This window comes from Ursus americanus, chromosome 11 (assembly GCF_024610735.1).
Source record: "Ursus americanus isolate L20-20 chromosome 11, mUrsAme1.1.p, whole genome shotgun sequence".
NCBI lineage: Eukaryota > Metazoa > Chordata > Mammalia > Carnivora > Ursidae > Ursus > Ursus americanus.
In genome coordinates this window covers 49,111,560-49,126,423 of record NC_142137.1, presented here as the reverse complement: position 1 = coordinate 49,126,423, position 14,864 = coordinate 49,111,560, and the positions used below count along the sequence as shown (strand labels likewise).

Here is a 14,864-nt window from a genome sequence, read left to right as displayed (position 1 = left end):
TTTTATTAGATCTACTTTTCCCCCAATTGACGAAGTAGCAGTTCATGGACACAGCAAAATGTAATGGAGACCCTTTCTGCCTTCATTCATATAGAAATGCAGTCTTGCGTTAAGCTGCCAAAGCCTGTGTTGGAGTTGATGATTCAAGATACTTAGGAAGCCCTTTGGCTGAAGTGTGTGCCATTAGTCCACTGCCCATCCTGATGGGGGCAGATACGTACGCCTACATGCCAAACCCGAGGGTGACCTGGTATTTCTGTTCTGTTACCCGTTCACTCCTAAAGGGGGGTGCTAGGCAAAATCTGCATCCATAAAACTGACGTAGAGCCCATCACAAACTTAACATTTTGAAGAAAGGCAACATTACGGACCAGCTCCTCCTTTGGGCAGAGTTCCCGTCTCCCAGACCCTATGCCAGCTGTCCTCCCTGGAGAGCCTCGTCTCTTGAAGGCCTGGCATATGGAAGCAATCAGTATGATGCTCTTGCCCGCCCCCTTGCCCCCCTGGAGAGAATTCCTCTAACATCTTGCTTATGTGGTGACGTCTAGCTCGCCGCCTGCAGCTCAGCCCATGGGAGAGCAGCGTTGTTAACAGACTGCTGACGCCCACACATTCGTTCCTGGCCAGAAGTAAAAGCACAGCGGCCTTGTCTGGAGATACAGGTAAAACCGTCAAGGTGCAACTTTCTTGGCGAGGTAAAGTCCTCCTTTTGAAGCACACCGGAGCCACCCCGGTCCATCTAATCACGTCTCGGGCTTCCCCAGTGTGTTCGCTTCTCTCTCCCTGGGTGCAGTGGCTTTGGAAATGTCTGTTGGTGTTGGTTTCACGCTCCTGGTACTGTTTCCTCTTCGCATCTTATCTGGACACCAGATGCCAGGCAGACAAAGGACACCCCTCCCTGTGATCAGACGGCTTCAGAGGCTTCTGCGTGTTTGTAACGTCACCAGAAAAACCTGCCCCTGCCCCGCCTTTCTCTCTGCCCCTGCATCTGAGCAGACCATCAGAGGCAGACATGATTTAATATTTAATACTAATAGATGGACTTGAGACTAAAATCAAAGCCCAGGTCGATTTAAGCAAGAGTTTCACAATGTGGCTGTGGGCTAGCTACTTCTGCCTGCGCAAGGCTTTTGTATGTAATCTAGGAATTAGTACCCTCTCAAATCTCTAAGAGCTGTGGAGAAGGCTAATTACAGTCTTCTTCTTTGTTACGTACTTTGAAAATATGGAGCATGTGCCAAGTACTAGTTATTATAATTAGTTATAACTCCTCTACATTTTTGAAATGCAAAGCATGCCTGAATGAGCCAATTAGTTTAATGAGAAGTTAGTGGAGAGCCTATATCTAGCTGGAAAGAAAGATACATACTCAGCTTTTGGCAACGTCTCTTTCGTGGTGAGTTGATTTGGTTTTTCCCAAATATCTCTGGGCACGATTGGTCTATCTCTGTAACCAGGCTAGCAGGCCTTGTCTTTGGCACTTGGGAAATTACACAGCCTCTTTGTAAAGTTCCCTTTAGAAATGCTTGGCCTCTGCAAGTCTCTTCATGTTCATTAGCCCTCTTTGCAAATAATTCTTGGTGGTTTTATGATTTTTTTTTTCATCTCTGGTGCCCAGTGAGCTAATAACAGCCCTAATTCTCACAATACCCCCAGGAGGCAGTCGAAAAAGCAAGTGCAGACATTCCTACCCCACCTGCTTGTGGAAACCAAGTGCGGTGATAATGAGTGACTTATCCCAGAGCCACTTAGAATTCTGACTGGTGGATTGGGTCTTAAACGTGCTTCCCCCCCCCATCCTCGGCGCCTGGGGTGACGCGCTCTGTGGACAATTGTGCATTCAATTAGCTGGACCACTGTGTTCTGTGTTTCCTGTGAAGGAACTCTCCTATCAGCTGTCACATCGCCTCTGAGATTTTTCCAGGGGAGAAAGTACAACTTATTTCAAGAGAGTTTATTTCCTGTCTGGGAATGTCATACTCTTACACAAGTCATGAAAGGTTTTCCATATGTCCAGCTAATTGAAGAAACTGAAACATTGCTTTCAGTCCTGTTTCGTAGGAGCTAAATAGTCTAGGGCCCTCATGCTTTGGCATCTCCACCCCGTATGTTGTTTCATACTGAATGACTGCCTTGCAGCTGAAAAAGTGTCTGTCTTTGCTGTTTCTGTCACTGCTAACTTGTGTCCATTCTTTTTGCTCCTCCTCTGGTCCTTTACGACATCTTTCACTCATTCTCCACCCACTCTGCCAGCCCGTCTTCCCACATTCCCTCTTCACTGTTCTACTCGATCAGGGTGCTTTTCACCTGCTAACTGGCTGTTCTCTACTTTGCAACTTTTCCATTCTCCATTTCACAAATGAATACATTTCTGTAATTTATTTCACTGTGAAGCAGTGCGTACACCTTTACTTGAGTTGCCGCTCTTATTAATACATTCCTCAGATCATTGTTACCTTATTATTGCATTGATACAGCTTCTCTTTAACGAACCAAAACTGTTGTTTTAATTTTTTTTCCATTTGAAATTATCTACGTAAACATCCCTTACGTCTATCTTGTCAAAAACACTGTATTCATCACTTCTCCTTTTTCCATCTGCTCTCCATGACTATTCTTCCTTGTCTTTCCATTTTACGGTTGTCTCTTGAGTTCATCTTCTATCCGGTGGCCATTGGCGAGAGGGTGATCTGCATCCAGAGCCAGGATTACAAGAGCAGATCGAAACAGCCATCCTTACCCCTGGGGTGTTTGGTGATGCAAACTCCTAGAACGAGCAAAAAGAGCCCTTGAAATTTGCAGGAGTCTCCTACCTCTCATTTGTGGCGACTGCTTTGGGTTGACTTCTCTGCACCCATTTTTTAAAATACATCTAAAATATATGTGATTATCACAGCTCAGGGTTAAAAGAGTTGATACATATAAAATGTTTAGAGTAGTACCCACATATAGTAGGCCCTCAATAAATGTTATTAATATTATTATTTTACTTTATAAGTTTTTTATTCTCTGTGCTCTACTCCAGCTACTTGCACTGCATTATTTTTTCTCTGCACCTTTTCACATGGTTCATTTAGAAGATCTTGAATAAATTAAATTAATGCCCACTTGCTACCAAGAGTGGAAGGAAGTAGAGATATTACAGAAGACTTTCTACTGGACACTCCATAGGAGAGTTTTCATGTTTACTGAAACTACTTTGGGATACCAAGAGCACTCTGGGAAAATAAAAATAACTGTATTACTGCACTTACTCTTTTCTTCAGAAGGGCAAGATAATTCCAATAAATGATTTAAAGTTTTCAGGTTTTTCAGTAGTTGCTGTTCAGAACAACAACCACCAATTCCATGAAACAATGTCCTTTGAAAGAATTCACAGTGTGTGTTTTAGCCAGACGATGTTCCTTGAACAATTAAGTTTGAGGATTTTTGTACAAACTACACTAGATAGATTTAAGGATATTTTTTCCTTTGCTTAATATTACCTCAGCGCTGTAATAAAGAATGAACCAGAGGCGTGATGAGATTGGTGTACACCCATGATCATCTCAGGAAATGTTCCCTAGATACCCCCAAAATTATTTTTCACTGGAGGAAGATGAACTCCTATTTCTGTGTTTCCTTTTTCCTGTCAGACCCTGGCCTCAAAGCAGGGCTTGTGGTCTAGTGTTTCTTGATTCTGGAGCAAGGTAAATGGCCTCTGGCTGTGCCCTGGGCAGCCTGCACCTCTCCTGGTTATTAATCCCACAGAAGTGCCCTGTGCCAGGATGTTATTCTTCAAATGCATTTGATTGGCTTGGAAGAGTGTTGCATTATTGAACTCTTCCGTGTCTGGGAAATGCAGAGGCTTTGCTATGGCTCTTGGAAAAGGTTATTTTCAAGTAGTTTCCCCTGTGATCACAAGAAGCCAAATGAGACTAGGTTAGGTTCTTTCTCCTTTCTCACAAAAAAAGCAATCTTCCTTCACCAATAAGGTCTGAAGCAAAGTTTTATGTCAACTCCCAAGTTAAGATACACATATTCTTTAAAGGAGGACCAAGGGGGAATGCAAAGTGTTTTAGTTTTTCCTGAAGCAATAGAGTTGTTTTCAGAGGACTGGAAAAGAGAATGCAATTTCCAGTCCATTCCCATTGCCTTGACCATTTAGCAATGACCGGAAAATACTGCAAATCGTTTAATAAGAGAGCATGTGAATAAATGAGCAGCAATCTGATCAACTTTCTGTCTGTAGATTAAACCAAAATGACAAACATTTTTTAATTCTCTAATTCCAAAATTCCTAATTTATCTTTTGAACTTTTGAATTTTTAACTTATTAATAAATACTATTATACTTAGCTGAAGTAATGGTCTTTTTAAAAAGTTTGCTACAATGGCTATAGGTGAGTAAGGTCATCTTATAACATAATCCAATCACATAGTGTTCTCCTCAGGAGTGATGTTTGTCTTCTTTTTTTGCTGGAGAACAAGATTTCGGGCTGAAATCTGAAAAGGAACCTTGGAACCTTAGTACGCACACTTTTGACACCTATGTAGTGTTATGTGAACTTCCTTAAACCCATTTTTTGTTCAGAATCACCTGATTAATGACGGAGTTCCTGTGAAGGTGAATAGTCAGAAACTGCGATTAAAAAAAAAAAAAAATCCCAACCTGAGTAAAACAGTAAAAGTCACAATTCAACTTTATTTTTGGCAGTTCTGACATATGTATGTTCTGTTCACCATTTGAAATGATTACATCCCATATCCCTATACCTTCTGCTGCTTGTTCTAAACCATCAGATGCCTTGGCTTTTGGGAAAACCCAGAAGCCATGCATCTGATTTGGCTTTAAATGGACAAAACATCTACAGAATTTGTCTCTGGAAATTATTAGTTACCCTTGTAACAAGTCTTAACACGTAGTACGACTTGGTTGTTTAACTTGTAAACCTGCCGTTGCTTTTTTCCACTGGCTGTTGAACTTTACCCCTGAAATAGTTGGAGTCTATCTTGCCTGCTTGCTTACTTTCTGTCCCTCCACCTTTTGTTCCAGCTTAAAGCTAAAAAGGAAAAATCTGATTATAAACAGTCCTTATACAAAAATGATCTGTCACTAATCTAGTGTTTTACCAGAACCATCAGTTCATAGGAATACAAGCCCATTGCTTTCCTTAATTATTAGGGTACATCTGTATCTTTAATCACTATTTAAATAGCCAAATAACTTACATAGTCTAGATTTTTCACTTGGACGTGGCTTCTTTTTGGACACACTGTAAACTGATAGGACTGTGAGGAGAGTTGAATATGATGGTTCTGGACACCTTTAGGTAATAACTTCTTCTCCCTACTTTTCTCTCTATCTCTGCTTTGCTCCTTTTCCTGAACCCACTTTTGGCTTTCCTTCAACTGCTCCCCTGGCACTCTTGTGTGTAAAACAATCACCTACACCCTAGTTATCCCCATTTGTCCTCGTTCAGCATCTTGCAGCCCCATCAACACCATGCCCTACAAAGCTGCACACTCTAGAAATCTGACGGATCGACCAAAATTCTTGGTAACACCGCCGGAGGGCTCCGCGCGAAGGAGGACAGTCCACTGCCCCGCGGTGAGTAGCCGTTGGGAACAGCCAGGAGAGTCTGTTCTGTTTCTTTGCAGAGTGAACACCAGCCCCAGGTGCCGTGTGGATGTCAGAGTGGGAGGTGCCCACACCTGGGCAGTAGAGTCCCCACACTTCCTCTCCACTCGGGAGTTGGGCTCCCCCTAAAAATGTGAATTTGAGGATGAAAACCATCCTTCATTTCAGTGTGTGTGTGTGTGTGTGTGTGTGTGTGTGTGTGTGTGTGTGTAGCTGAAATAACATATGGGAGCCCTCGTGCGAATAAAGGCTATGCCAGCACACTTTTTCAGGTTTGCAAATCAGAAAGCCCCAGAAGGGGGGTGTGGGCCTGAGTGGCTGCCTCTGCATTTTATTAAACCATGTCCAGGAGCTGGCTGAACTCTAAATGTGGTTCACCAAAAAGCAAAATAAAGAATTTTTGTCTGCTTAGCTAATCCCTGTCAAGGCCCAAATCTTACAATACAGTAACAAAGTATTTTGAAAACACTAGTGATTTGCTAGGTAACGAATTCTTGAAAGGCAATTGGGCTGTGTTATAGACTCAAATTTTGCAAGTGAAGAATATAATTTGTACTTGTAATTACTGGCAAGGTGCTGAGCTCACATGAGTTTTCACCTGTAATTAATTTCATGCCGTAAATGCAATGAGGTAACTTGTGTGTCTCTAAGAATCATTCTTCCTCAACCTGTGTGTTATTTAGTATCCATTGAAAGAAGTAGATACTGTCGTGTGGTCTTCAGTCATTTTACTTCCTCTTAAAGGACTCCCCAGTCAACCAGATCGCATTGCCTCTCTCCCATGGGAATACCATGACCTGTTTAATGAAAGGCCGAACAATTTTTTTTTTAATCTTAACTTCCCAGAGTGGTTGAGATTAATAAAGTTGATGGAGACTTAAAAGGATTTTGCTTAGATGTTTGAGAATAATTTGAGGGTTGTGAGAGCTTGATGGCTTTGCCTACAAGCAGTTTTCTTCCAAGCCCCAGGCTTTCAGGAATCAGTGTTTAATTCCTGATTGAGTCAGACCTCCAGCCCTGCAGGGAGGTCTTGCCAGTGAAGCTTGGAGGTGAAACTACCTTTGATGTCTGGGTCGTGGTTCATCATTAGCACATTGGTGCTTCGGAGAGCCTAGCTGTGGATAAAAAGCAGTGGTTAGTCAGAACAGCTTTGCCCCCAAAGGTTGGGGACTTACTGGAGAGAGAGAAGCACTTAGCAAAGGAAAAGCATCTTGCTATGGATAAAAACACAACCGAACACGCCAGGAGGGAAGGATGAGAGCTGACCCTTGGCCAACAGATTAAAGAGAGGGATTTGTCATCACATGATTCAGAAGCTCCACTTTTTTCACCCATTTTAATTTTTTTTTTTTTGAGGGCTTTGTCTTCCTGTATTTGATTTATTGGTCATCTTTTCACCTCTTTACCAAATATTTACATAAATACCTATTTCTGGAAGTGACTTACAAGTCTTTCATACCCCAAAGCTGCCCTGTGGCATTCAGTTGAGCCACCAGTGACCTGTGGTCATGGAGCACTTGAAAAGTGGCTAGTAGAAAAAAAAGAAAAAAAAAGAAAAAGCAGCTAGTGAGAATGACAATCAGAATTTTAAATTTAGTTTCCTTTTTAAAAATGTTTATAGTAAAGAAAATGTAACAAAATTTACCACTTAACTATTTTTAAGTGTACATTTCAGTAGTGTTACATACACTTACATTGTTTGTTGTACAGGCTATCCCCAGAACATATATTAAATCTTGCAAAACTGAAACTATCCCCACTGAACAACCACTCCTCATTTCCTCCTCTCCCAGCCCCTAGCAACCCACCATTTTACTTTATTTCTTTGAATTTAACTACTTTAGACACGTCATATAAATGGAATCACACGGCATTTGTCCTTTTGCGACTGGTTTATTTCACTTTGCATAATGTCCTTAAGGTCTGTCTGTTCATGTTGTAGCATGTGACAGGATTTCCGTCCTCTTTAAGGCTAAATCCATTGTACGTATGTAAGCGTGTGTAGACTCAGGAACACACACATGTACACATATACCACATTTTGTTAATCCATTCATCTGCTGGTGGACATTTGAGTTGCTTCTGCCTCTTCAATATGAACAGCACTGTGAATCGCCCTGCTGTATACACTGTATACGTGGGTAGCAAATATCTCTTCAATATCCTGCCTTCAGTCCTATGGGGTATATACCCAGAAGTGGGATTGCTGGATTTTGTATTGATTCTATTTCTAATATTTTGAAGAACTGCCATACTGTTTTCCATAGCAAATGCACCATTTTACTTACATTTCCACCAACAGTATAGAGGGGTTCCACTTCTTCACCAACAATTGTTATTTTCTGGGTGTTTGTTTGTCTTATAGTGGCCATCCTAATGGTGTGAGGTGCTGTCTCACTGCGATTTTGATTTGCATTTTTCTAATGATCAGTGATGTTGAACATCTTTTTATATGTTTCTTGGCCATTCACATATCTCTTTTGGAGAAATATCTATTCAAGTCCTTTGCTCATTTTTTAATCTTATTCTTTAATTTATTTAATCTTTAATTTTAATTTTTGTGTTGAGTGTAGGATATGTCCATATTCTAGATATTACATATTCTGGATATTAATCTCTTATCAGATATATGATTTGCAAGTATTTCTCTTATTCTGTAGTTTACTTTCTTATTCTGTTGATTGTATCCTTTGATGCACAGGGGTTTTTAAGTTTGATGCAGTCCCATTTGTCTGTTTTTGCTTTTGTTGCCTGTGCTTTTGGTGTCGTATCCAAAAAAAATCCTTCATTACCAGATCCAATGTCATGAAGCTTCCCTTGTGTTTTGTAGGAATTTTATAGTTTTAAGTGTTATATTTATGTCTTTAATTCATTTCAAGTTAGTTTTTGTATGTGGTGTCAGGTCCAGCTACATTCTTTGGCAGGTGGATATCCAGTTTTCCCAGCACCATTTGTTGAAGAGACTTTTTCCCCATTGAGTGGTCTTGGCACCCTTATTGAGGATCCTTTGACCATGTACATGGGGATTTATTTCCAGTCTCTTGACTCCATTGGTTTCCATGTCTCTCTTTATGTCAGTACCACACTGTTTTGATTACTGTAGCTTTGTAATATGTTTTGAAATCAAGAAGTGGGAGACCTCCGACTTTGGTCTTTGTTTTCAAGATTGTTTTGTCTCTTCAGGGTCCCTTGAAGTTCCATACGAATTTGGGATAGATTGTTTCTATTTCTGCAAAATATGACATTGGATTTTGATAGAGGTTGCTTTGACTCTGTAGATCCTTTTGGGTAGTATTGACATTTTAACAATAAGTCTTTTAGTCTGTGAACACAGTGTCTTCCCGCTTGTGTACTTTTTTAGCAATGTCTTTTAGTTTTCAGTGTATAAGTCTTCTGCCTTCTTGGTTAAGTTTATTCCTAAGGATTTAGTTCTTTTTGATGCTGTTATAAATAGAAATGTTTTCATAACTTTCTTTTCAATTTTATTTAGTTTTGATTCATTTAGGTCTAAACTCAGATAGCCAAATGTGTCTAGTGGCTAGCTTATTGGACAGCACAGATATAGAACATTTATATCATCACAGAATGTTCTCTTGGACAGCAGGGCCTTGGAGTATCAGTCTATATTGTCTCTCTTGAACGTTATTTGTACTCTAAACCGAAGTCTAATTGTAAAACAAAAGTCTTTGTCCTGGTGGTACAATGTCCGCTGACATGTGCACCTTGCTGTGTATGTTCCACATTAACCTTGTGGGAAATGTTAATGGGAGAGATTATTGAAGAGATCACTGGCTGTTAACACGGGGAGGGGGAGGAATGCCTTTACATGTGTGGTACCCAAGTAGGTGATGGGGTGACAAGACTAGTGAGAAAGCATTTAAAAGATCCTAAGAGGGTTAAACCACCTACCTGCCTGAGGATGTCGTCTCAAGTACTGAACATTTTTCTAAACCTCTCTTTTTGCTTGTTTCCCTACCCCTTTAAGATGATTAAAGGGAGAGCAGTTTTAGGAAAGGAAGAATTGGCTCAATGGCACTTTAACTTTTTTTTTTAATCCAAAAAGAAGGATGATACAGTTCTTTTGTAGGTTCTTTCCCTCAGTGCCTGTCTTATCAAGACACAGTTGATGAAATTCATCCGTTTCCTCGGCATCACAAATTACCCTGCCTGATTTATTTTCTCACCCAGATCTCTCCTTAATTTGACTTCAGCCAAATTAAAATGTTTTGAGGAAAGGGGGGGAAAAAAACTACTTGAGGTGCTTAACACCAGCTTCCCTTGGGAAGAGCCCTGGGCCTTCTGCTCTGGCACTGGTAAGCCAGAGACATCATTGCCACCCAGTATAGCAGCTAAAAGGGTCCCCTGTGCTAGCTGCCACTTCTGCTACCCAAGGACAGCAGCTGCATTCTGAGGCCCCACCTCCCACCTTCTGGGACCAGAAATGGGGGCAAAGGCTGGTCATGCAGCCACAAGTGATATAGAGCTGGTATACATCTTGTAAAGCTCTTTCCTGCCCCAGTCTTTGTTTTATTTAGAAATTCCAGGAAGACACTGAGTATTATTTGATACTCATGTTCTCCCCGCACCCTAGCCCAGTCCATCAACTAGGACGCTACAAAGGAAAGTGGAGAGAAGCAATTAGAAGGGACACTGAAGGGGAACAAGAGGGGGAAAGGAAGGAAGAGGGGAGTTGATGCTTGCACCAGGCAGAAAGGAGAGAAAAAGGGTACACTGCCAGCTTCTTGGCCCTGCGGCTAGGTAAAATACATAATGTTCTGCCCCTTCCTTTGGACTCTCACAGTCTGCTTTCCTGCAAGGGTCACACAGAGTAAAGTCCTGACAGGTGCTCACACGGTCCTTCCAGCAAGTAGCCAGTCCCATTCCAGGACATGGTTGGCGAGTTTTAGATACTTAGAATGAGTCTTTCTTGCTCTGTGCGTGTTGTTGTTGTTGTTGTTGTTTCTGTCTTTTTGTCTTGGTTGACTATAAATTACCAAACACTTCTGGGTTTCCCTTTGCTTATTTTGACTTAGACAAGGTATCGCCTCTGGCGGAATTTCTAGTATGCAGTTAGAAAAGGAATGATGTTTTGACCCACTCTGCCATTTCAATTTTATCTTTAAAGAAGATTAAAGATAGCTAAAATTCTTCACCTTGAACCTGACTTTTCCTTCAAGAGCAAGAGGCCATTAGGTGAGAAGGGAATTATTTATACAGTGTCAGTATAAAGGGAAAAAATGAATTAACGTCTGATGTAGCAGACACATAAATTTATTTCTTTAAGATTTTATTTATTTGAGAGAGAGAGAGCACGAGCAGGGGGAGCGGCAGAGGGAGAAGCAGACTCCCCGCCGAGCAGGGGGAGCGGCAGAGGGAGAAGCAGACTCCCCGCCGAGCAGGGGGAGCGGCAGAGGGAGAAGCAGACTCCCCGCCCAGCAGGGAGCTGGACACGGGGCTTGATCCCAGGACCCTGAGATCATGACCTGAGCCGAAGGCAGACGCTCAACTGACTGAACCACCCAGGTGCCCCGGAAACATAAATTAAAAAACAAAAACAAAAAAACGCTGAGTGTGGTATGTTCTAACGTAGAAAAAAAAAATGCTGAAGAGAATAGAAGTGACTTTTATTTTGGTATTTGTGTGGATTAAACAAAACAATGAGAGATTTTGCCCCAGGTGGTTATAGACACAAAGTAAGTATAGGTGCTTTCAAAGAGTATAAGTGTACTCTTCTTTAACAAGTGTAACTCCAGACATCCAGAACTTTATTCAGTGTCAGATGGTGTTAATTCAGTTGTAAGGTTCAGGTTTGAGCTAACAAGGGCTTTTTGTGGAGTAGAATGGATATAAATGACAAAGGCTGGAAATTTTCCAAAAAGTCACTCAATGGGTTACAGCTCTGCTATTGAATACTGTGAATGGGACTGTCCCTCTCATAGCAAAATCTAATTAATGTGTTTCTCCGAACTTAGGGCTATAAAAGAGAGAGGGAGAGAGAAAACCTACCGTTCTACCCCACATCTGGCATTCGGAGGGCGCTGTCTCCATCTCATCCCAAAGCAAGATCACCAGCTCCCTCCCGACTTTGGTAAGTGAAATTTAAGAGGTTGGCTGGGTTATCCCATGTTGAAGAATTTGTAGCCTCTGTTCTCTGAAAGCAAACTATTTATTCTCTCCACTCTGTTTGACATTGACTTAGGGAATAACATTTTTCCTTGTAGGAAAGGAAAAAGGAAGTGGGAATGAGTCTCTAAAGTGAATATTTCTGTGGTTGCCACATAAAAAACAAATATGCCAGCTCAGTATTTTCATTTCTTTTCCTTACTGGTGCTGGCATTCTAGGACTATGACATGGTAGAGGAGTGGGGAAAGGAAGGGTATGGCAAGTCTGCTCTGATGGCTCCCGTTCTCTTTCCCCTGTGTGTTGCCCAGGCTTCCATCCAAATCCTTCCCTCATCTGCCTGGCACACCCAGACCAACCTCCTCCTTGCCTCCCGGATCGGGCAAAGCTGCCCCTGCTCAGGTCCGGCCCCCATCTCCTGGCAACATCCGCCCTGTCAAGAGAGAAGTCAGAGTGGAACCTGAGAGGAAAGACCCCGAGCGGGAACCCCAGAACACTGCCAATGAGCCATCACTTAAGGGCAGAACGCCTTTAGTGAAGGTGGAAGAAGCCACAGTTGAACAGGGGACACCTGCCGAGCCTGAGGCTGCTCCTGGTAAGATTCAGCTGCCTTGTGATGAAGTGTGGGTTGCTTGCTCTTCTTGGGGGACTTGGAAATTTTACTCCAAGGTTAATTTGGGGAACTTTTCCTACGTGCGAGTTTCTTACGTATAAAGAAAGAAACATCCAATCAAAAGCCTGTTGTTGGAGACACAGCGTATTAATTCAGGTATGACTTATGATTCCTTTTATTGACTGAGTCTAATTTTTCACAAAATGTGCCGTTCAGAGAACCGGCATCAGGATTGCTTATACTAGTTATCCATTGCCGTATAACAAATCAACCTAAAACTTTGCAGCTTACAACAACAGTTATTCTATCACACAGATTCTTGGGTCAGGAGTTTGGAAGTGGCTTAGCTGGATTGTTGGAAAATGATACACACACATGGCTGAGCTCCATTTCGTGGTACATGAACCTCTCCATAGGGTTGCTTGATCTCCTCCCAGTCTATCTGCTGGACTTGCGTCCTGGCTTTCCCCAGAGAGTGTGATCTGAGAGAGAGCCTCATGAGGAATCCACAGCTTTTATGCCGCGTCTCAGGAGTCATACAGAAGTCACAATTTCTTCATATTCTAGAATTCTTCATATTCATAGAAGCAAGTGACTACGTTCAACTCGTACACAAATGAAGGGGAGTAGTCTTGCCCTGTTAGAGTGAAGATCTTCAAACCGTTTATGGAAATAGTTCTAATTCACCACTCCTATAATGTTTCAAAGTACACAGCCCTGGCCCTATCTTAGACCTACTGAATCCGAGTACGTGGTGGATCCAGGGACTGTGAAAGACACTAAGCTCATCACTCAATTCCTGTGCAGGATTGTCAGATGAAATGTAGAATGGCCAGTTATCCTGGGCGTAGGGGATTTTAAGGACCACTGGCTAACATATGGTGCTTGATGGAGGTCAGAATTCGTTTCAAAAGACCCAGTGGATCTCATCTCTGCCAGGCTAAACCACATGCTGTTTAGAAGTTTAGAATCACCTGGAACTAGGAATTCAATATTTTTTGTTGAAAATTGTCTTCATTCAAAAGTTTTCTCCTTAAGACTTAATTTGAAGATGGGGGTAGGGACAGTGTTGTTAGACAGTAGAAGGGTCCAATATTTGTTTGCATGGAAAGAGAGAGAAGAGAAAGGCCAAAAAGTATCCTGAGGGCAAAGAAAAATGCATTAATCTTGAAAGGAGGGTCTAGAATACCAGTGGTCACACCTCCCAGTGGAGTGTCTATGTGGGACCCCTGGCTACATAGAGTGGCTCTCTAGGCCATTTCCTGAATGTGGATACGGTCAGAGGACTTGTACTGCCATCTTGCATCTTGGCATCAGGAGGGACAGTGGAGGTCCAAAGGGGTAACACGAGTGCCGGCTCCTAAAGAGGCCCTTGGCTCCTCCCATCTCAGACCTAGAGACAGCTTCGGGTAGACAAAAAGGGATTTCATCTTCTTCCGGTGTCATCTTCCCAGCCTGAATCTGGGCTCATGGCAGGGATGCCGAGGATGGTCATGGAAAGGCTCTGGTCTGCTAGTAATGAATAGTCACCAAAGAGGAGGAATTTTTTTAATGTAATAAAAGGCAAATGGAAGATCTCATCTGCTTTTTGCATAGAGTATAACTTCCCACAGAACCTAACGTGAGACTCTATACTAAGTACACATTTGATATATGTTGTTAACTGATTAACTTGTATAAAAATAAGACTTGGTGACAGAGTGTCAGCTTGGTTGGATGTCTCACTTACACATGCACCTTTTTGTTATCTGTTGCTTGGTAACAAATAGAATACAGTGAAACCGTGAGAACACACAGTAATAAACATTCCCTTTTCTTTTATAATGATGAATTCTAGGCCTGGGGTGTGGGGAATGCTAGTTTTTGTTTTGTTCTTTGGGTTTTGTTTCCAATTGGTTTTCTCCTTGTACCTGTTTGTACAGCTGCTTCAGCCGCAGCCCCAGCCCCAGCATCGGCCCCCGCTCCATCGCCGATCCCAGCCCCAGCCCCAGCCTCGCCATCCACTGTGACTGCCGCCGCTTCTCCCAAGACCTCTGCAGGCACTACCGACCCAGAAGAGGCCACGAGGCTGCTAGCTGAGAAGAGGCGGCTGGCCCGAGAGCAGAGAGAGAAGGAGGAAAGGGAGAAAAGGGAGAGGGAAGAGCTGGAAAGGTAAAGCACTGACATTGCTCAATGAGCAGGGACATCCTAGGGATATCTTGGATTAAGTCTTCAGTCTGAGAGACAAGAGGTGGTAGTAGTGATGAAAGTGAATGAACTAGTTGCTTCAAAATCATGCCTCTGACCACTAAGTCATTTTCTGAAGTCACATTTTCTTACTCTAATGACAGTACAACAACATTGATGGAGAAAGGTTTAAAGAAAGAAAAAAATCTATCCATAATCTTACCAGTTTTCAGTAATTGGAAAAGTGGATTTTGGGTAATCCTTTCCAGTCTCTGAACAGTGTAGGGGTTTATATACATACATAGATATGTATACACACACACATACACACACACACACACACA

The 14,864-nt window shown here is 42.2% G+C and overlaps 1 protein-coding gene across 4 annotated transcripts in view; it reads left to right on the top strand.

The window, feature by feature from the left end:
• Window positions 1-14,864, top strand: part of MAP7 (microtubule associated protein 7) — a 162,243-nt gene that overhangs the window by 130,844 nt on the left and 16,535 nt on the right. For all 4 annotated transcript variants that reach the window (XM_045814736.2, XM_045814737.2, XM_045814735.2 and 1 more), the window contains 5 exons: window positions 549-662; window positions 5,463-5,590; window positions 11,593-11,708; window positions 12,053-12,336; window positions 14,277-14,505. In XM_045814736.2, the coding sequence (XP_045670692.2) occupies window positions 549-662; window positions 5,463-5,590; window positions 11,593-11,708; window positions 12,053-12,336; window positions 14,277-14,505 (871 nt within the window). The remainder of the gene's footprint in view (window positions 1-548; window positions 663-5,462; window positions 5,591-11,592; window positions 11,709-12,052; window positions 12,337-14,276; window positions 14,506-14,864) is intronic.